The sequence below is a fragment of the Equus asinus genome, chromosome 5 (genome assembly GCF_041296235.1).
Source record: "Equus asinus isolate D_3611 breed Donkey chromosome 5, EquAss-T2T_v2, whole genome shotgun sequence".
In the NCBI taxonomy this organism is placed as follows: Eukaryota; Metazoa; Chordata; class Mammalia; order Perissodactyla; family Equidae; genus Equus; species Equus asinus.
In genome coordinates this window covers 102,258,015-102,279,539 of record NC_091794.1, presented here as the reverse complement: position 1 = coordinate 102,279,539, position 21,525 = coordinate 102,258,015, and the positions used below count along the sequence as shown (strand labels likewise).

Genomic DNA, 21,525 nt, shown 5'->3' with positions numbered 1-21,525 from the left:
TTTGCTGAGCTATGTGGTGGAAATGAAGTTGTTACAGATTTTAATGGTTGCAAATCATGCTTTTTATCCTTCTGATGCTGCCTTTTGGAGTTCCAACCTCAAGATGTGTCTGAATTATTTTTTCTTTTCATTTTTCTTCCTTTTTAAATATTCCTAAATATGTGCCCTCTGTTAGTTAGTTTGAAGAAAACCTAGTTGAGCTTGAAATGAGATAAACCCCTGTGAGATATGACGAAAATACAGAGACAAGCATATGAGCTGTGGGCAGTTTCTGGGTCCACCTGACTCTGTGAAAGTACATTTTCTTTGATGACACTGGCAAGATTAAGCTGAGCTACCATTACCTCTTATCCAGCTGGAATCAAAAGTGAGATGTGTTCTGGCTGAGTTCACTCAACAGCTCAGAAGTTGAGTCTTTTTAATACCAGTGTTGTTCACATCATCAGTAATATTCCTTGGCTGACACCAAACACTTTGTTTCAGACTGTTGATTAAATATTAACTTTTTTGGATGGGTTTGTTTTACATTAAGAAAAGAGTACATAGGGGCTGGCCCCGTGGCCGAGTGGTTAAGTTCACGCACTCCACTGCAGGCGGCCCAGTGTTTCGTTAGTTCAAATCCTGGGCGCGGACATGGCACTGCTCATCAGACCACGCTGAGGCAGCGTCCCACATGCCACAACTAGAAGAACCCACAACGAAGAATACACAACTATGTACCGGGGGGCTTTGGGGAGAAAAAGGAAAAAATAAAATCTTTAAAAAAAAAAAAAAAAAAAAAGAAAAGAACATATAGGCTGTATTTTTATTTTTTAAATTTTAATTTTTTTATTGAAGTATAGTTGACATCTGTATTACAATTATTATCAAGAAAATGTTGAATGTCCTTCTCTGCACCAAGGTAATAAATGGAGCTTCAGAGAAAGCCTTTGATTGAATTAGACATTAAACCAGGGCTTTTGATCATAAGAAATAGAAACCTTAGAGTCATTTAGTCTCTTTCTGAAGTGCTGCTTCAGTCAATTTTCCTACAGTTATTATTCTTGTATCTAAAAATTGCTGTGTTGAGACAGTTGGGTTATGCTAATTAGATGAAAAACATAAAATGCCAACTATTTTATAAAATGTTGAAAAGTAAAATAATGAAGCTGGGGACTATTTTCTGCTAAATTTTATGTGTGTTTGAGACTGTAGTCTTATATTCCACATTGAGAGCTTACTACAAAATTATGGAAGCTGGGGCCGGCCCCCTGGCCAAGTGATTAAGTTTGTGTACTCCCCTGTGGTGGCCCAGGGTTTCACTGGTTCGGATCCCGGGCGAGGACATGGCACCGCTCATCAGGCCACACTGAGGTGGTGTCCCACGTGCCACAACTAAAAGGACCCACAACTACAACATATGACTATGTACTGGGGGATTTGGGGAGAAAAAGCAGAAAGGAAAAACAAGAAGAAGAAGGTTGGCAACAGTTGTTAGGTGCCAATCTTTAAAAAAACAAAAAATTAAATAAATAAAAATTTTGGAACCGAAGATTAAGCTCAAATAATTACCATTTTTGCTGGGGTTTAAAAGCTGTTTTTGTGTTAGTGACTATTTTTAAAACAAATCAATTTAGCAGATTAAAATTCAGTCCACTTTTCTATTTTAAAGATCAAATGAAGTGTACTTCTCCCTAATTTTTTGGACAAATTTCTTTAGCCTTTGTAGTCCCCTTTTGCTTTGGAGTTAATAAGAGTCAGCTATTTCTGAAGGTGTGTATAATTTTTCAGGTTGTATGAGTATTGAAGCTTAACATTTCAGACATTTAGTTTCTTAAATGTAGATTTTCCCATGAAATATAAATACATATTACAACACTCTCTTCTGTTTTTACTCTGCCCGCATCCCACTTACAGAAACGGAAAGTGAAAATGAATTTCGTCCTTTGGATGAAAGGATAGATGAATTTCACCCTAAAGCAACAAGAACCCTCTTTATTGGCAACCTTGAAAAAACCACTACTTATCATGATCTTCGCAACATCTTCCAGCGCTTTGGAGAAATTGTGGTATGTTGCTTTTTACAATAAAAATAGTTTTATTAGATCTTTGTCATAAAACATAAACCGTAGTACAGATTATATTTGGAAAGGTGATGTTTAAATAGGGTAATGAATATTTTTCTCATTTGCCCTGTGTGTTTTTAACTCCTGCTAAAAGATGATTTGGCAAAACCCATTGAGAACTGTTTCATATGTGAATGTAAAAATATATATTTGTCTTTATCTTGTTTACATATATATTTCCCTATCCATTTTTCTTATCTTTCTTTGTCCATTGAGTTCTGTTTTAATGACATCTCTAGTCCTGTGGGTTGAAAGGAAAATCTGCAAGAGAAAGCATGCTTATAAGCAAACAGCAGCACATTAGGGTATGATTATTGTCTTATCACAGTGCACATGGGAAGTACCTTAGGGATTGCTAGAACGTGGATATCATGCTGGAAGCTCAGTTCTATTTTGAAATTTTAATTAGAATCATTTTTTGTATTAGGCAAGTCATTGTTAGATTAGGATTAGAAGGATTTTTCTGTTCCCCATAACTCAAAACTTGAGTCAGTTTATAGTGACAATAATTTGGTTGTAGCTTTGTACCCTTGGCATATACTATTTTGTTTTGTGTTTGAAAAAATAGGGAAATTACATCTGTCTTTCCTAGACTTTCTCTATATTAATAACAGTGAAGAAACTGCTGTAGTATACTGGGACTTTGGAGAGTAAAAAAATGTTTTGGGTAAGAACAGCTATTGTTAATATTTCAGGGGTGTGTGTGTGTATGTCCATTTGTCCATTCATCTGTCCATCCTTATTTATACTTTAATGCTCTAAGCAAAAGATGCTTATTTTTTTTAACGACATAATCTAGTCTTGTGAGTAAAACATTATCTGTCCTTATTGCTGAATCTAAACCTCATCTTATAGGGACTGGAGCAAGAGATAGAAGTGGTTGGTAGAAAGTAAAGAAAAAACAGGGCCGGCCCGGTGGTGCAGCAGTTAAGTTTGCACATTCTGCTTCGGTGGCCTGGGGTTCGCCGGTTCAGATCCTGGGTGTGGACATGGCACTGCTGTGGTAGGCATCCCACGTATAAAGTAGAGGAAGATGGGCACGGATGTTAGCTCAGGGCCAGTCTTCCTCAGCAAAAAGAGGAGGATTGGCAGCAGATGTTAGCTCAGGGCTAATCTTCCTTGAGAAAAAAATGGGGAAAAAAAAAGTAGTAGTAAAGAAGAAACAGAGAAGCTATATATAGACAGAGAAATATACTAGCAAAACATTCACCTTCCTTTTTCAGTTATTTTGATTTTTTTAAGTTCTTTTATTTTTCTGAGACTAGTATATACTCTGATTCTAGCTCTACTGCCTACCTAGGTGAATGACTTGGAGTTCACTTACATATTTGGGCTCCATCTTCTTCTGTCTTTAGACAATGATCGCCTATTTAATTTGCTCTGTGGCGTTCATGAGACTATGTATTGATGAAACTTTCAGACATACTTTTTTTTTTTTTTTTTTTTTGGTGAGGAAGATTGTCACTGAGCTAACATCTGTGCAAATCTTCCTCTATTTTCTGTGTAGGACGATGCCCCACACAGCGTGGCTTAATGAGCTTTGTGTAGGTCTGCGCCCGTGATGCAAACCCGCAAACCCCAGGCCACCAAAGCAGAGTACGCAAACTTAACCACTACACCACCAGGCCAGCCCCTTGGACATAGTTCTATTCGAATGTAGCTGATACTTTAAATGTTGGAAGAGTCTAAAAAGTTGTATTTGGGCACATGGATACATTTTCATCACCAGGGTTGCTAAAAATGGAATGATTATGGTGTTTTAAGAGCTGTGCTTCTCAATAAGGTGGACGTGTCAGTATTCTGTGTGAAAACCATCTTAGCATGTTTGCAACTGTTCTTGAGTGTCATTATTTTAATGACACACAACTTTGGGAAAATGGTCTGCTGCTTATTGATAACAGATTATGCTATAGCCAGAAGAACCTATTTAATGAGTCTGCCCACCAATATTCTTTGGAGACCATGTCTCTTAAATAGCGCTTTCCTGGGTTATTACATTCTGCATAATAGAAATCAGCTCCTGTTTACCATCATTTAGAACAATTTTGAGTGTAAATTACGCTTTTTTAAAGGACTCATCAAACAGCTCCTTAAGTCCATTACTCATTTTGCTCTGTTTCAGGTTTTGATTATTGGCTTGTGGCCCTTCAGAAGGCTTAGATAATCACAATACTTAATCTGCAAGATATGGCTCAGGTCATTATTGTTTAAGTTCAGGTTTTGCCATCTAGGTGTCTGGTTTCTCCAGACCATTTCCATGTATAAAGCAGGTTTTTTCACCACCTCCTCTAAGTAGGCAGGATCAGAGTGTCAGGTGTGACTACAGGTTTTCAGCATTCAAAAGGATGGGGATGTTCCTTTATAGAGTGTTTCTTTAATTATATTTATCAATCACGAGGCTTGGTTCAGTTAGATATACTGATAGAATGAGTGTTCTAATTCAGGATTGCATATTTTAAATCACTTTTTGAAAACTTGATTATCATTTTTACTCTTCTCTGATACTATATTTTATATGACTTGTCCCTAATAAAGATTTTAGATATTGCAGCAGGGAATTATTTCTTAAGTTTTCATTAAATAGGCCGCCTTTTCTTTGTTATCATAAATTTGCCTTAACACGGGTATTGTGGATTTTAAATTTTGAATTTTGAGTTGCACTGCAGTTGCTCTTTTGCAGAGCTCCACATGGGAAGAATTTCATGGTTTGTGACTACAAATGCTGTGCTATATAGTTTTTAAGACTATTAATTTATCGTTGTGTTAAGATGTATAATCTTAAGTAAGAAAATGATTTCTAGGAATATGACTATTTTGGGAAATGTACACCTCATATGGACTTGGTTTATTTTGATTTATTTTCTTGTTGGCACATCACTAAGTGGTATCCATTGGCTTTTTCAGGATATTGATATTAAGAAAGTAAATGGAGTTCCTCAGTATGCATTCTTGCAGTACTGTGATATTGCCAGCGTTTGTAAAGCTATTAAGAAGATGGATGGGGAATACCTTGGAAATAATCGTCTTAAGGTAAAGGAATTTGTATAAGTTATTGTGCTGTTATAATTTGCTGTGTTTTTGAGATTTGGAGTTTTTGTGCTTATGTCTGATTATTTAAAATTGCAGTAGTAGAGTTAGATACCCATAAAAGTAATGCACTTCTTTGCATCCTCATCCTGTTTTTCTATAATCTGAATTAATAATTGCTTAGCCAGGCAGGGTTACTTTTTTGTAAATTTCTATTTGAATTTAACCAGGTGATTCTCACTTGAGATGTTGATTTGGTAAGATCCTGCAGAACACACGTTTTCTCAGAATTCTGTAGTTGAATAATTGGTGACTTCAGTAATAGAAATTTCACCTTTTATATCCAGCTGGGTTTTGGAAAGAGCATGCCTACAAACTGCGTTTGGTTAGACGGGCTTTCTTCAAACGTGTCGGATCAGTATTTAACTCGACATTTCTGCCGCTATGGGCCTGTGATAAAGGTAAGTGCAAGGGTGATGTGTGATTTAAAGTTACTTCTAACTCATTTTTCTTGTTATTCTGTCCTTTCAGTCCCAATTTCTAGTGCTGACCTTTTCTTTAATAACTCATACATTAAAATTCTGTTTTCCAAAATTTGGTCTAGAAGGGCATTTGCATCTATTAGCTTATGACATGAGTATTTTGAAAACCTATTTTGACCCAGCTAAGATGATTAATTTTGAAACTAATCTGCATAATACTATTATTATTATTATTATTTTTTTTTTGAAGGAAGATTAGCCCTGAGCTAACATCTGCCACCAATCCTCCTCTTTTTGCTGAGGAAGACTGGCCCTGAGCTAACATCTGTGCCCATCTTCCTCCACTTTATATGTGGGATGCCTACCACGGCATGGTTTGCCAAGTGGTGCCATGTCAGCACTGGGGATTCAAACCGATGAACCCTAGGCCACCAAAGCAGAGTGTGGAAACTTAACCACTCCGCCACTGGGCCAGCCCCTGCATAATACTATTAAATAGAATGTTTCTTAGGGATTTTTATAATTTTATCTCACAATAAAATTAGATTGTCTTATTATGTGATTATTCACATTCACACTAATATGTCATTAGACTTGATTTTTTTTTTAAATGATTTTACAGGGACGTTAACACAACTGAGTATTCATCTAACCAATATTTGTTATGTAACACTCCCACACACATAGCAGGAGAAAGGTCTCTGGACCTCATCCCATTATGTGAAGGTAAAGCTTTAACTGCTTGAAAACAGATTGACACTGTGATGAGTATGTTGCATATCTTCGACATTTCTTTAAATGTAGCTTTTGTTGTTTGAAGAAGTACACTATCTTAAAGACTGCTAATATAAATAAAACTCTAGCAGCTTTAAGACAATAGTGCTACTTTTGGCCAAAATTCACTGAAATTTATTGTTGATTCAGAGTACTCTACATTTTTTTGCTTTTTCAAGGATGTTGATTTTTTGAGCCAAAACTAGAAGCATGCTTATTTAAATTAAGTACTCAGTCAACACGGAAAACAAAGTAAAATACAGAAAAGCAAAATAAAGGCATAATATACTTCAAGCTACAATAGTCATGATTTTAAACAGTCCCTACACATTTTATTGTGTTTGCACTACAACATGCATCATCAGGAAAAGCCTGAAACTTTTTCTAGAATAATATATATTTTTTTTTCTTGGCAGTGTTCTTGTGACTTAGGATTTTGTTGGGACTGACACTAAGACTAGTGGAAGAAGCTCTTTTTTTTCTTTCTTTCTTTCTTTTTTTTTTTTTTTTTTAAAGATTTTACTTTTCCTTTTTCTCCCCAAAGCCCCCTGGTACATAGTTGTGTATTTTTTTTATTTGTGGGTCCTTCCAGTTGTGGCATGTGGGATTGCTGCCTCAGCATGGCTTGATGAGCAGTGCCATGTCTGTGCCCAGGATTCGAACGGGTGAAACCCTGGGCCGCCGAAGCGGAGCGCGCGAACTTAACCACTCAGCCACGGGGCCGGCCCCTGGATGAGGTTCTTATTTGGTTTTTGTTTTGTTTTCTTGTTTTTCACAGGTGGTGTTTGACCGCTTAAAAGGCATGGCCCTGGTTCTCTACAATGAAATTGAATATGCACAAGCAGCTGTAAAAGAGACCAAAGGGAGGAAAATTGGTGGGAATAAAATTAAGGTGTGCAGAATGACTTTAAACAGAAGCAAAACAAAATCGTATTCAGATCCCACTCTTAGTTACTGGCATTTTGTAGGTGGCCAGCAAGAGGAATAGTTTATAGGACGTGTATTGTATGTCCTCAGTTTTTAAGGGAGTTTTTACAATTTTAATACTCAGCTACTTGAGGGCACAGGGTCTTTTAAAGTATTAGCCACAGAACCTTTCCTAAAAATCCTCTCATTCGAGGAATTGTACTTCCCTCTGCCCCGGGTACCTGATGCTCACGTGTATACTCTTGGTGCAGGCTGGCCCGCAGTCACCTGTGGGTATCTGCACACCCAGGAGCTTGAAGTGTCAGTCCAGCTTCCTGAATGATGCTTTCCTCTTCTTTCCTTCTCTCCTAAAGAGTGGGTAACCACTAAAAGTATGATCTTTTGTCTGATGTTTTTGTTTAAAAACTTTTGTTCATGAAGCTTGAAGGAATTTATGTACTTAATAACTGTGATGGTTAGGTTGAAATAAGTCTTGAAAATGAGATAGTGACACATGATGGGTATCATAGCTCCAGTGACTGAGTAAAGTGAGCTGTGAGTAAAGTTTAAATGTTCTTCCACATTTAATTTTATGTTCTAACTATGGTTCCAGCAAATTTATGTACAACAGAGATTGCTGGATTTAGTTGATCTGATTGTTTAATTGACAACTTAGAATTCTGATAGGTATTGTTGCCGTTTCTAGTTTGCTTTTTCCACTCCTTCAGGACTGGGTTCTGTAACTTTAAATTATACTTCTTTATCAAGATTTGTGTAGAATTTGAGAGAGATTTCAGGTTAACAAAATATAGTTTCAGTTATGAGGACTATTTCATTTAATTGAGATAGATTGCTTTTTCTTAAAATTTAACCAGAGGAGTTTGGGGAAGAATTTTCAAATTTGATAACACTTTCCCTCATTAAAATATGAAACTTGAATCAAACATCTGTTCTTCTTTTTTTTTAGGTGGATTTTGCAAATCGGGAAAGTCAGCTTGCATTTTATCACTGTATGGAAAAATCTGGTCAAGATATCAGAGACTTTTATGAAATGTTAGCAGAAAGAAGGTATGTATTTTAAACCTATCAGCATAACTTGAATTTTAAAATTTCTAATGCATAAAGTTTAGATGGGATTAAGTTTTATTTTTCACCGCTTATTTCTACTCTCACCCCCCAAAAATCTCTTCCATTTTATCCCCTCAAAAACAAACACACAAAAACGTGGAAAAAAATTATTTTTATGATTCTAGTTTTCATGTGGCTCATGGGAGTTGGGGTAACCTATTTACATCTCTCACGGAATCCTCCTACAATTTGAAAGAGTTACTGTTTTGCCAGATTATAACTTTTATGTACAAGTCATCCTGCCTTACAGTTTTGGATTAAATATAACATGTTGAAGTGCATTAAAAACTATTAAATACCCTGTATATTTAGTAATGACAACATCTAGGTTGTTACCATGCATGTGCTCATGCAATTAATAATAATAAAAAGAACTTTCAAAAGGCTCTCAAGAGCTTTGGTTTAAATTCAGATCTCTTAAATAATTTGTGAGTTAGTGAGCCAAAGTATATACAAATTGGTAACTTTAGCAATGTAAAAAGTAAACCTTATTGAGGCCAGCCTGGTGGCGTAGTGGTTAAGTTGTGTGATCCACTTTGGCGGCCCGGGGTTCGTGGGTTTGGATCCCGGGTGTGGACCTACATATCGCTCTCAAGCCATGTTATGGCAATGTCCCACATACTTGGCTCAGATGTTAGCTCAGTGACAATCTTCCTCAAGCAAAAAGAGGAAGGTTGGTAACAACCAGCTCAGGGCCAGTCTTCCTTACCCCCCAAAAACAAACAAACAAAAAAACTTATTTCTCGTTGATAATTTTTTCAGTCATGGCACTGTAGTATCTGGTATTTTTTTCTGCTGCTTGTAGGAAATAGTATACTTCTCTCTCAATCTAAATCACACTCTCCATTAGCTAAAGACTTTCCCAAAACTGTGCCTGGTTCTTTTTTAGACAAGATATATTAAAACATTCTAAGATAATGTTAGCAGTTTCTTGAATAGATGATCACAGTTAAAAATGGAAATTATACATATGATCATCAAGCTGTTTGTCCAAACATGCCTCTGTGATTGAGTCTCCTGGAATGTGACCACTGGATCTCCACCCTTACATACATGCGTTAGACAAAAGGCCATATGTGAAATATGGCTTTAGAGGCTCAAGTTCACGTATAAAAGGGCTCTGTGACAAGGATGAGCCAAATTCTGATTGTGCTGCCAGAACCTGCTGAATGCATTCCCTTTTTACTGCCTCTTCTTGCCACTTTGTTTTCGTTTAAATCACAGAAGGTAAATATTTCTGAGTCACTTCCTCATGGAATGTTGTGTAATAGTCATTGAGTACTTGGGAGGTTTTTAAATGAAAAATGTCCCTCAAGCCAAATTCCCAAAAGCTTGAACTTCTAAGGTTTTGATGGAATCCACATTCCAGAAGATCAAAAATCAATAGTTCTCCAGCCAAAAAGTCTTGATCCAAGACTTCTTCTGTATCAGTTGTGTGTATGTGCGTGTGTGTGTGAGAGCGAGCGAGCATGAGCCTGTGTGTGCATTTGCAGGAGAATATCTGTGTCTGTAGAGGGAGAAAAAAAGTTCTCAATCCTGGCTCTGCAAGTAGTCGTTTGAAGTCATCGTTAGTACTTGAAGTGCTGATGGGAATTCTGACCCGTAAGTGAGTGGGAAGTGTGGTGGTCTAGTGGTGCCTAAGACATAAAAAAATCCATTAAAATCCTCTGTGCATACATTAAATATTTTTCAAAGATGAGTGTCTTATCAGAGTTGGATAATGCTATGTGGGTGTTAATTTTTGTATATTACCCCTTAAATTCACTCATTTTACTGATGATCCAGCTCTGTTCTTCGGTTCTTACCCATGGGTATTTCTCCCTGTTGAATGGAGTTGATCTGCTAAAGGAGGAAGCAGGAGGGTGTGGGACTTCACTGTGACCCGGTTTTCCGCATTTGGTTTCAGATGACAGTGCTTGTGGAATGCATTCCTTGCAGTAGAACTTGAGCATCTTTGGTCTTTCCACAGAGTGGAAGGAAGTCATCCCACTGAATAGTTGATGCATGAATGAAAAAAGTACTTTACTTCTAATGCTAGTTGAGCTCAGGAGAATGCAAACGATAATCCATTTTCATAGGGCTCTGCAGTGTAAGAATAGAATGTATTTCACTTATTCCCGCAAATACTGTGTCAGGGAGGTAGGGCCACGACTCTTGTCCTGTGTTACTTGTGGTGGGAATTGAAGATCAGATCACTCTGCTGCTAAGGTCACAGGCTACTAAACCTTTGGGCTGGGAATAAACCCAGGGCTCCTGCCTCCTAGTGCATTGAGCCTTAACACTTAACCAGAGTGATTCTCAAGATGAATTTACAGGGTCACAATATGCTTAGATAAGTTTCCCACCTACTTGTGGTAGTTTGGATCATGTGAACAGAGTTCTTTCAGAGTTCCTCGAGGACCCTGTCAGAGTCTTCTGTGCGTAGGACTAAGTGCTCAGTTGTGTACTATCTCCTGCGTAAGTTGAGTGCCTTGAGGGCAGGAACGCTCACTTCTTTTGGTAGTCATAGGGCCCAGCAAAATAGGTGCAAAGCCGTGATTTATTAAAGTGACCAGTGCTCCAGCACTAATGTTTACACATAGACCTTTGACTTCTATAACTTTTTTGGTATTTTCGGATATAATTTAATTAGCTTAATTTCAAAAATATCGAGACTATTTAAAATATGAGTTCAAGCCTACTATTAATCTGAGCAGTAAACCAACGACCCTTTTCGGTGTCTTAATCACTTTATATTAGAAAGCGTGTAGTGTGTTCACTTCTACATATGAAAATGATGCTTCCTTGGAGTTTGTATTTATGGTGGTAAGGAGTTAAGCTAGCTTAATTTCATGCCTAGTAACATTTATTTGCAAGATGCCTGGCCAGTATTTAGGCAAAGAATCTGATTCCTGTGGAACTGTAGAAGGATCATCTTGAATCCAGTTAAACCAAATCTCATAGGTCATAAAATATTGTCGTTGGACTGAGAAAGTTCAGTATAAGTGCATATAATAATGTGTTATTTGATGCTTCCAGTGTTTGAGTGTTATGTCTAGGTGCTTCCTTTGCTGTTGAAAATGGGTTGGAACATCACACAGTAGCAGCTTTGACATATTTTCCTAAGGCTCATTCTCTCAACAGATATTTGAGTGACTGCTTTGAGCCAAGCACTGTTAAAAGAGCTAGAGAAATTGTGGCCAAGAAGACAAAAGCTCATGCCCTTAGGGGCTTCAGTTCTAGATTCGTTATGTTTCAGTGAGCCACTAATGGCAATACTCTGTAGAAGGAGCAAGCCATACCTGCTTGAGAGAACAAAAACTGAGAGTGAACAAGAGTGAAGGAATTGACCTGTTAAGACGAATTTCATTTTATACACCCTACATGGTCTTGTGTGCAAACTTAATCCTATTTTGAATGCACTGGGACATGTCACTGTGGGAGAAAAGCCATGGTGAATAATTCTTCTTCTTCTTCTTCTTTTTTGGTGAGGAAGATTGGCCTTGAGCTAACATCTGTTGCCAGTCTTCCTCTTTTTTTTTTTTTTCCTTCTTCCCCAAAGCCCCAGCACATAGTTGTATATGCTAGTTGTAGGTCATTCTAGTTCTTCTATGTGGGATACCGCCACAGTGTGGCTTGATGAGCGGTATGTAGGTCCACACCCAGGATCTGAACCGGTGAAGCCCAGGACACTGAAGCAGAGCTCGCAAAATTAACCACTTGGCTATGGGGCTGGCCGTGGTGGTGAATTCTTTCACAGTTGAGGAATCTTCTCACAAAGCTTATAATCATCGATTTGTTAGTTAGCAGTTGGGAAAAAGTAACATTAACTGAAAGCCAAGTATGTGCCTTGCATTATGCTAGGAAAGTTTTTACAAATGTTATCTTATTTAATCTTCTTAAGAGCCTTATGAGGACAAGTTATCGTTTTACAAATGACGAGACTGAGCCCATGGAGACTTGCCCCCAATATGTGTTTTTTAATTGTGAATTGGAGATAGAGGTGTTATCAGTATCATACAGGTCACATAGATGGGAAGATTTTAATTAAATTATCTGTTTTTCCAAACAGTGCATTTGTCTCCCAAGTTGTGCTAAGAATATCTTTTGGCAAGAAAAGTAATTATGAAAGACTTAGAAATGTGGGGATGTGACACTGTCTAATACGGTGCTCATTATAAGTCACGGCTGAAGCTCTGCTGTCCAAGAGAAACCATGCAAGTTACAGAGGTGCTCTGAAATTTTCTAGTAGACACATTAAAAAATAAAAAGAAAAGGTGAAATTTTATTTAACTCAGTATGTCTAAACTAACATATTATCATTTCAACATATAATCATTCTAAATAAATTATTGAAGTGTTTCTTTTTTTTTAAGCTACATCTACCAAGTAGAGTGTATAATGTACACTCACATCTCAATTCAGACTAGCCAAATTTCACATTCTCAGTAGCCACAGGGGGCTAGTGGCTATCATATTGGACAGTGCAGGTCTAACTAATGATTAAATAATGGCAGAGATTTTCAGAGGCAGGACTTTGTAATCTTGTATGCATGATTTCATGTGTAAGTGGCAAGGAAACAAAAAGAACTAATATATTCTTTTTTGGTTTTTGGCAGAGAGGAACGAAGGGGATCTTATGACTATAGCCAAGATCGTACATATTATGAGAATGTTCGTACTCCAGGTACATATCCTGAGGATTCCAGACGGGACTATCCACCTCGAGGGAGAGAATTTTATTCAGAATGGGAAACTTACCAAGGAGACTACTATGAATCACGATATTATGACGATCCTCGGGAATACAGGGATTACAGAAATGATCCTTATGAACAAGATATTCGGGAATACAGTTACAGGCAAAGGGAACGGGAAAGAGAACGTGAAAGATTTGAGTCTGACCGGGACAGAGACCACGAGAGGAGGCCCATTGAACGCAGTCAGAGTCCAGTGCACTTGCGACGCCCTCAGAGTCCTGGCGCATCTCCCTCACAGTCAGAGAGGTTGCCAAGTGATTCTGAGAGGAGGATGTACAGCCGATCCTCAGACCGGAGTGGAAGCTGTAGCTCACTTTCCCCTCCAAGATATGATAAACTTGACAAATCTCGTTTGGAACGTTACACAAAAAATGAAAAGACAGATAAAGAACGAACTTTTGATCCCGAGAGAGTGGAAAGAGAGAGACGCTTAATAAGGAAGGAAAAAGTGGAAAAGGACAAAACGGATAAGCAGAAACGAAAAGGAAAAGTTCATTCCCCTAGTTCTCAGTCTTCAGAAACAGACCAAGAAAACGAGAGAGAACAGAGCCCTGAAAAATCAAGGAGTTCTAATAAACTGAGCAGAGACAAAGCTGACAAGGAAGGAATAGCCAAAAACCGCCTAGAACTCATGCCTTGTGTGGTTTTGACTCGAGTGAAAGAAAAAGAAGGCAAGGTTATTGATCACACTCCTTTGGAAAAGCTTAAAGCCAAGTTTGATAATGACACTGTCAAGTCTTCTGCCCTAGATCAGAAACTTCAGGTCTCTCAAACGGAGCCTGTGAAATCTGACTTGTCTAAACCAGAATCTGTTAGAATGAAAGTGCCAAAGGAAAAGGGGCTTTCAAGCCACGGAGAAGTGGTAGAAAAGGAAGGCAGGCTTAAACCCAGGAAGCACCTAAAACCAGAGCAGACTGCCGATGGGGTCAGCGCTGTGGATCTGGAGAAGCTGGAAGCAAGGAAAAGGCGTTTTGCAGATTCCAATTTGAAAGCAGAAAGGCAAAAAGCAGAAGTCAAGAAAAATAGTCCAGAGATGGAGGATGCTCGGGTGCTTTTAAAAAAGCAGCCTGACATTTCATCTAGAGATGTCATTCTGCTGAGGGAAGGAGAGTCTGAAAGAAAACCTGTGAGGAAAGAAATTCTTAAAAGAGAATCTAAAAAAATAAAATTAGATAGACTTAATGCTGTTTCCAGCCCAAAAGACTGTCAGGAGCTTGCCAATATTTCTGTTGGAACTGGCTCAAGGCCCAACTCAGACCTGCAAGCAAGGCTAGGAGAACCAGTAGGTGAATCTGTGGAAAATCAAGAAATCCAATCAAAAAAACCCACTCCTTCAAAACCACAGCTCAAACAGCTGCAGCTATTAGATGATCAAGGACCAGAGAGAGAAGATATTAGGAAGAACCATTGCAGTCTTCGTGATGAAACACTTGAATGTAAATCAGGCCAAGAGAAACCACATTCAGTAAATACTGAAGAAAAAATTGGCATTGATATTGATCACACACAGAGTTACCGAAAACAAATGGAGCAGAGTCGTAGAAAACAGCAGATGGAGATGGAAATAGCCAAGTCTGAGAAGTTTGGCAGTCCTAAAAAAGATGTAGATGAATATGAAAGACGTAGTCTTGTTCACGAGGTCGGCAAACCTCCTCAAGATGTCACTGACGACTCTCCTCCCAGCAAAAAGAAGAGGATGGACCATGTTGATTTTGATATCTGCACCAAGAGAGAGAGGAATTACAGAAGTTCACGCCAAATCAGTGAAGATTCTGAAAGGACTGGTGGCTCTCCCAGTATCCGACATGGTTCTTTCCATGAAGAAGATGACCCCATAAGCTCCCCTAGGCTAATGTCAGTTAAAGGGTCTCCTAAAGTAGATGAAAAAGGTCTCCCCTATTCTAATATAACAGTCAGGGAAGAGTCCTTAAAGTTTAATCCTTATGATTCTAGCAGGAGAGAACAGATGGCAGACATGGCCAAAATAAAGCTAACTGTTTTGCATTCTGAAGATGAACTAAATCGCTGGGACTCTCAAATGAAACAAGATGCCGGCAGATTTGATGTGAGTTTCCCAAACAGCATAATTAAGAGAGACAGCCTTCGAAAGAGGTCCGTACGTGACTTGGAACCTGGTGAGGTGCCTTCTGATTCTGATGAAGATGCTGAACACAAATCCCACTCACCCAGGGCCTCTGCATTATACGAAAGTTCTCGATTGTCTTTTTTATTGAGGGACAGAGAAGACAAACTACGTGAGCGAGATGAAAGACTCTCTAGTTCTTTAGAAAGGAATAAATTTTATTCTTTTGCATTGGATAAGACAATCACACCAGACACTAAGGCTTTACTTGAAAGAGCTAAATCCCTCTCTTCATCTCGAGAAGAAAATTGGTCTTTTCTCGATTGGGACTCCCGATTTGCTAATTTTCGAAACAACAAAGATAAAGAAAAGGTTGACTCTGCTCCAAGACCTATTCCATCCTGGTACATGAAAAAGAAGAAAATTCGGACTGATTCAGAAGGAAAAATGGATGATAAAAAAGATGATCATAAAGAAGAAGAACAGGAAAGGCAAGAATTATTTGCTTCTCGTTTTTTACACAGCTCAATCTTTGAACAAGATTCCAAGCGACTGCAGCATCTAGAGAGAAAAGATGAAGAACCTGACTTCATTTCTGGCAGGTTGTACGGGAGGCAGGCATCTGATGGAGCAAACAGCACAGCTGATTTGATTCAAGAGCCAGTAGTTCTTTTCCATAGCAGATTTATGGAGCTCACACGAATGCAACAGAAAGAAAAAGAAAAAGACCAAAAACCCAAAGAGGCTGAGAAACAGGAAGATATAGAGGATCATCCCAAGACCCCAGAATCTGCTTCTGAGACTAAAGAGTCAGAACTGAAAACTCCATCTTCTGTTGGGCCTCCTAGTGTCACAGTTGTAACGCCAGAGTCAGCAGCATCAGTGGAGAAGACAGCTGGTGAAAAAACAGAAGAGGCGTCTTCAGTGACAGAAGAGAAGAACATGGAGCCAGCCTCTGTCTCAGAAGAAGCAAAACCTGTATCTGAACTGGCTCCCATTGCTGTGGAGCAACCTGAACCAGTTGACTTGCCCCCAGGAGTGGACACCAAGAAAGATGCTGCCGGGACTCCTTCAGTTGTTGAAGAAAATTCATCAGTTGATCAGCTGCCTTATCTGGATGCAAAGCCTCCAACTCCTGGGGCCTCATTTTCCCAGGTAGAGATCACTGCAGATCCAGAGCCTGATAGTACCCAACCACTTTCAAATCCGACTCAGAAGCCTGAGGAAGCTGATGAGCCAAAAGTGGAGAAGCCAGATTCAACTGCTAATGTTGAGCCTAATGCAAATCAAAAAGCTGAAGTTGTTCCTGAGGTTCAGCCTCAAGCTGCTGAAGATGTAGAGGTTGATCCTCCAGTTGCTGCAAAAGATAAAAAGCCAAACAAAAGTAAACGTTCCAAGACCCCCATTCAGGCAGCTGCAGCAAGTATCGTGGAGAAGCCTGTCACAAGGAAGAGTGAGAGGATAGATCGAGAAAAACTCAAGCGGTCCAATTCTCCGCGAGGAGAAGCACAGAAGCTCTTAGAATTGAAGATGGAGGCAGAGAAGATTACAAGGACTGCCTCTAAAAACTCAGCTGCAGACCCTGAACACCCTGAGCCAAGTTTGCCCCTCAGCCGAACAAGGCGCCGGAATGTAAGGAGTGTCTATGCCACCATGGGTGACCACGAGAGCCGCTCTCCAGTCAAAGAGCCCACCGAGCAACCGAGAGTGACAAGGAAGAGATTGGAGCGGGAGCTTCAGGAGGCTGCAGCAGTTCCCACTACCCCTCGGAGGGGAAGGCCTCCAAAAACACGCCGTCGAGCTGATGACGACGATGAGGCCGAGGCGAAAGAACCAGTTGAAACACTCAAACCAGCTGAGGGATGGAGATCCCCAAGATCCCAAAAATCAGTAGCTGCTGGTGGCCCACAAGGGAAAAAGGGGAAAAATGAACCAAAAGTTGATGCTGAACGTCCTGAGGCCACCACCGAGATGAGTCCCCAAGGAAACGTGAAAGAAAATAGCACAAAATCCAAGACTGATAAAGAAGAAGCAAGTACTGAACAGAAACGTGACAAAAAGGAAATTAGCACAGACAAAAATCCACCTGAAACCCCTCCAGTTGAAGTGGTGGAGAAAAAAACAGCCCCTGAAAAAAACTCCAAGTCAAAGAGAGGAAGATCTCGAAACCCTCGGTCAGCAGTGGACAGATCTGCAAATCTGAAAAATGTGGATGCCAATGCCAGTTCCGCTGTGGCTGCAGGCTCTGCAGGGCTGGCAGCAGAGAAGGAACCTGGGGTTGTGGCAGTCTCGCCTGAGAAGAGCGAGAGTCCCCAAAAGGAGGGTAGTTTATCATCCCAGTTGAACAGTGGTCCAGCTGATGCAGACAAGGAACCAGAGAAGGAAGATGTGCCTGCCTCTAAGCCGTCCCCAGAAGCCAAGCAGTTATCCAAGCAGATGGAGCTGGAGCAGGCCGTGGAGAACATCGCCAAGCTCACTGAAACGTCTGCCGCTGCAGCTTTCAAGGCGGCAGCCACAGATGCACCAGAGGGCCTTGCTGAGGACGGGAACAAGCCTGCACACCAAGCAAGTGAAACCGAACTGGCTGCGGCCATTGGTTCAATCATCAATGACATTTCTGGGGAGCCAGAAAACTTCCCAGCACCTCCACCTTACCCTGCAGAATCTCAGACAGGTCTGCAGCCCCATTCTCAAGTGCTGCAGTCTCCTGAGGAAGGAATGGAGCCTGAGACCGATGAGGCCGTATCTGGCATCTTGGAGACTGAGGCTGCTACAGAATCTTCCGGGCCACCAGACAGCACCCCTGACCCATCAGTGGGCTCAGCAGATACCAAGGAAGCCAGAGGGAAGAGCAGCGAAACCTCCCACCCAGTGCCAGAAGCCAAAGGATCGAAAGAAGCAGAAGTTGCTGTTGCTCGGAAAGACAAAGGGCGCCAGAAGACAACTCGATCCCGCCGCAAACGGAACACAAACAAGAAAACAGGCAGTACTGCAGAGACCCGTGTCCTGGCACCTGACCAAGTGCCAAGCACGAGTCCTGCTACAAGTGAGGGGACGACGACACAACCCCCAGAAACTCCACAGGAAGAAAAGCAGAGTGAAAAGCCCCAGTCCCCTCTCCCTGAGTCCTGTGCTTCTGACCCAAGCAAGACTCCATCCGTGGAAAACTTGTCCCAAGAAAGCAGTGTTGAAGAAAAGACTCCAACCAAAGTGTCTGTGCTCCCAGACCTTCTCCCCCCATCGCAGCCCGTGCCCATGGAGGATGAGCCTCAGGCCAGATTCAAGGTGCATTCCATCATTGAGAGTGACCCAGTGACCCCCCCCAGTGACTCAAGCATACCTACCCCCACAATTCCTTCTGTAACTGCAGCAAAGCTCCCACCCCCTGTTGCCTCTGGGGGGATCCCACACCAGAGTCCCCCTACTAAGGTGACAGAGTGGATCACAAGGCAGGAGGAGCCACGGGCTCAGTCCACCCCCTCTCCAGCTCTTCCCCCAGACACAAAAGCCTCTGACATCGACACCAGCTCCAATACGCTGAGGAAGATCCTCATGGACCCCAAATATGTATCTGCCACGGGCATCACTTCCACAAGTGTCACAACTGCCATTGCTGAGCCTGTCAGTGCTGCCCCTTGCCTGCATGAGGCGCCACCCCCTCAAGTTGAATCTAAAAAGCCTCTTTTAGAAGAAAAACCAGCAAATCCAGTAACAAACACCTCCGATACACAGGCCTCAGAGGTTCTAGTAGCCACTGACAAAGAAAAGGTGGCTCCAGTCATTGCTCCCAAAATTACTTCTGTCATTAGCCGGATGCCTGTCAGCATTGATTTGGAGAATTCACAAAAGATAACTCTGGCAAAACCAGCTCCTCAAACCCTGACTGGCTTGGTGAGTGCACTTACTGGCCTGGTGAATGTCTCCTTGGTCCCAGTGAATGCGCTGACTGGGCCAGTGAATGCCCTGAAAGGCCCTGTGAAGGGCTCAGTGACCACGCTGAAAAGTTTGGTGAACACTCCTGCGGGCCCCGTGAACGTCCTGAAGGGGCCAGTGAACGTTCTGACGGGGCCAGTGAACGTTCTCACCGCTCCGGTGAACGCCACTGTGGGCACCGTGAACACCGCCACGGGTGTGGTGAGTGCCGCTGCTGGGGCAGTGAATGCCGCCACAGGTGCAGTGACAGTCACATCAGGTGCGGTGACTGCTGCATCTGGTGGTGTGACTGCCACAACAACAGGTGCAGTGACTGTGACAGGCGCAGTGATTGCATCCTCAGCAAAGTGCAAACAGAGATCAAGCAGTAACGAAAATAGTCGGTTCCACCCAGGGTCTATGTCTGTAATTGACGACCGTTCGGCGGAAACAGGCTCTGGTGCTGGGCTGCGTGTGAACACTTCAGAGGGGGTTGTCCTTCTGAGCTATTCAGGGCAGAAGACTGAAGGCCCACAGCGGATCAGCGCCAAGATCAGCCAGATCCCTCCAGCGAGTGCAATGGACATTGAATTTCAACAGTCGGTGTCCAAGTCTCAGGTCAAGCCCGATTCTGTAGCACCATCGCAGCCTCTGCCCAAAGGCCCTCCAGCTCCTTCGGGCTATGCAAATGTGGCCACCCATTCCACTCTGGTACTGACTGCCCAGACGTACAATGCATCTCCTGTGATTTCATCTGTGAAGGCTGACCGTCCATCCTTGGAGAAGCCTGAACCCATTCACCTCTCTGTGTCCACACCTGTCACCCAGGGTGGCACAGTGAAGGTTCTCACCCAGGGCATAAACACACCCCCAGTGCTGGTTCACAATCAGCTGGTCCTGACCCCAAGCATAGTCACCACTAATAAAAAGCTTGCTGACCCCGTCACCCTCAAAATAGAGACCAAGGTCCTTCAGCCAGCTAACCTGGGGTCCACTCTCACTCCCCACCACCCTCCTGCTCTGCCCAGCAAACTGCCTGCAGAAGTGAACCATGTCACCTCGGGGCCCAGTACCCCAACAGATCGAACTGTCTCCCATTTGGTGGCTACAAAGCCAGATGCACATTCTCCTCGACCCAGTGGGCCTGTTCCATCTCCGTTCCCAAGGGCAAGCCACCCCAGCACCACCACATCCACTCCTCTCTCTACTAATGCCACAGTCATGTTGGCTGCAGGCATTCCTGTGCCTCAGTTCATCTCTAGCATACACCCAGAGCAGTCTGTCATCATGCCACCCCACAGCATCACCCAGACCGTTTCCCTTAGCCACCTGTCCCAGGGCGAGGTGAGAATGAACACACCCACGCTGCCCAGCATCACCTACAGCATCCGGCCAGAGACACTTCACTCTCCTCGGGCCCCACTGCAGCCCCAGCAAATAGAGGTCAGGGCCCCACAGCGTGCGGGCACACCCCAGCCAGCCACAGCTGGTGTGCCTGCCCTGGCCTCCCAGCACTCTCCAGAGGAAGAAGTACATTATCACCTCCCTGTCGCTCGAGCCACAGCCCCTGTGCAGTCAGAGGTGCTGGTCATGCAGTCTGAGTACCGACTGCATCCATACACCGTGCCCCGGGATGTGAGGATCATGGTGCATCCCCATGTGACGGCAGTCAGCGAGCAGCCCCGGGCAGCAGACGGGGTGGTGAAGGTGCCACCAGCCAGCAAGGCCCCTCAGCAGCCAGGAAAAGAAGCTGCCAAGACAGCAGATGCCAAAGCAGCCCCTGCCCCTGCCCCTCACGGTGAGGCCCGAATCCTCACAGTCACCCCCAGCAACCAGCTCCAGGGGCTGCCTCTGACCCCACCTGTGGTGGTGACCCATGGGGTGCAGATTGTGCATTCCAGCGGGGAGCTCTTCCAAGAGTACAGATATGGAGACATCCGTACGTACCACGGCCCGGCTCAGCTCACACACACACAGTTTCCTGCTGCTGCCCCCATTGGCCTGCCTTCCCGCGCCAAGGCTCCTGCTCAGGTGAGAGTGCCAGAAGTCACCGTTCTGGTCCAAATAATAGGTCAGGTGCCAGTCAGGTCCCTAAAATACGTGGCTAAGCTTAAAGAGCTTCCTGAATTTGGGGACGAAGGGGGCAGATCACAGCATGGAGAGCTGACGGACTTGGGAAAGTGCTCTTTGTAGGAACCTGTAGTGGTGGTCCCTGCTTGCGGGGGTCGGGGGACAGGGAATAGGTGACCTCGTTTTAGCAGAACTGTCAATCCTGAATGCCCGGGAGCATCACAGTCAGGCTAAAGCCCCTTCCCTGGGCCTGGCTGACAGGAGATGCCCTGCCCCTAACCCTGCCCAGGGCCCATGGC

At 42.5% G+C, this 21,525-nt stretch overlaps 1 protein-coding gene across 9 annotated transcripts in view; it reads left to right on the top strand.

Annotated features, from left to right (window-relative positions):
- SPEN (spen family transcriptional repressor) overlaps window positions 1-21,525 on the top strand; it is an 80,819-nt gene that overhangs the window by 56,882 nt on the left and 2,412 nt on the right. For all 9 annotated transcript variants that reach the window (XM_044769761.2, XM_044769758.2, XM_044769762.2 and 6 more), the window contains 6 exons: window positions 1,897-2,048; window positions 5,010-5,135; window positions 5,480-5,593; window positions 7,167-7,280; window positions 8,262-8,362; window positions 13,021-21,187. In XM_044769761.2, coding sequence (XP_044625696.2) covers window positions 1,897-2,048; window positions 5,010-5,135; window positions 5,480-5,593; window positions 7,167-7,280; window positions 8,262-8,362; window positions 13,021-21,187 — 8,774 coding nt within the window. The remainder of the gene's footprint in view (window positions 1-1,896; window positions 2,049-5,009; window positions 5,136-5,479; window positions 5,594-7,166; window positions 7,281-8,261; window positions 8,363-13,020; window positions 21,188-21,525) is intronic.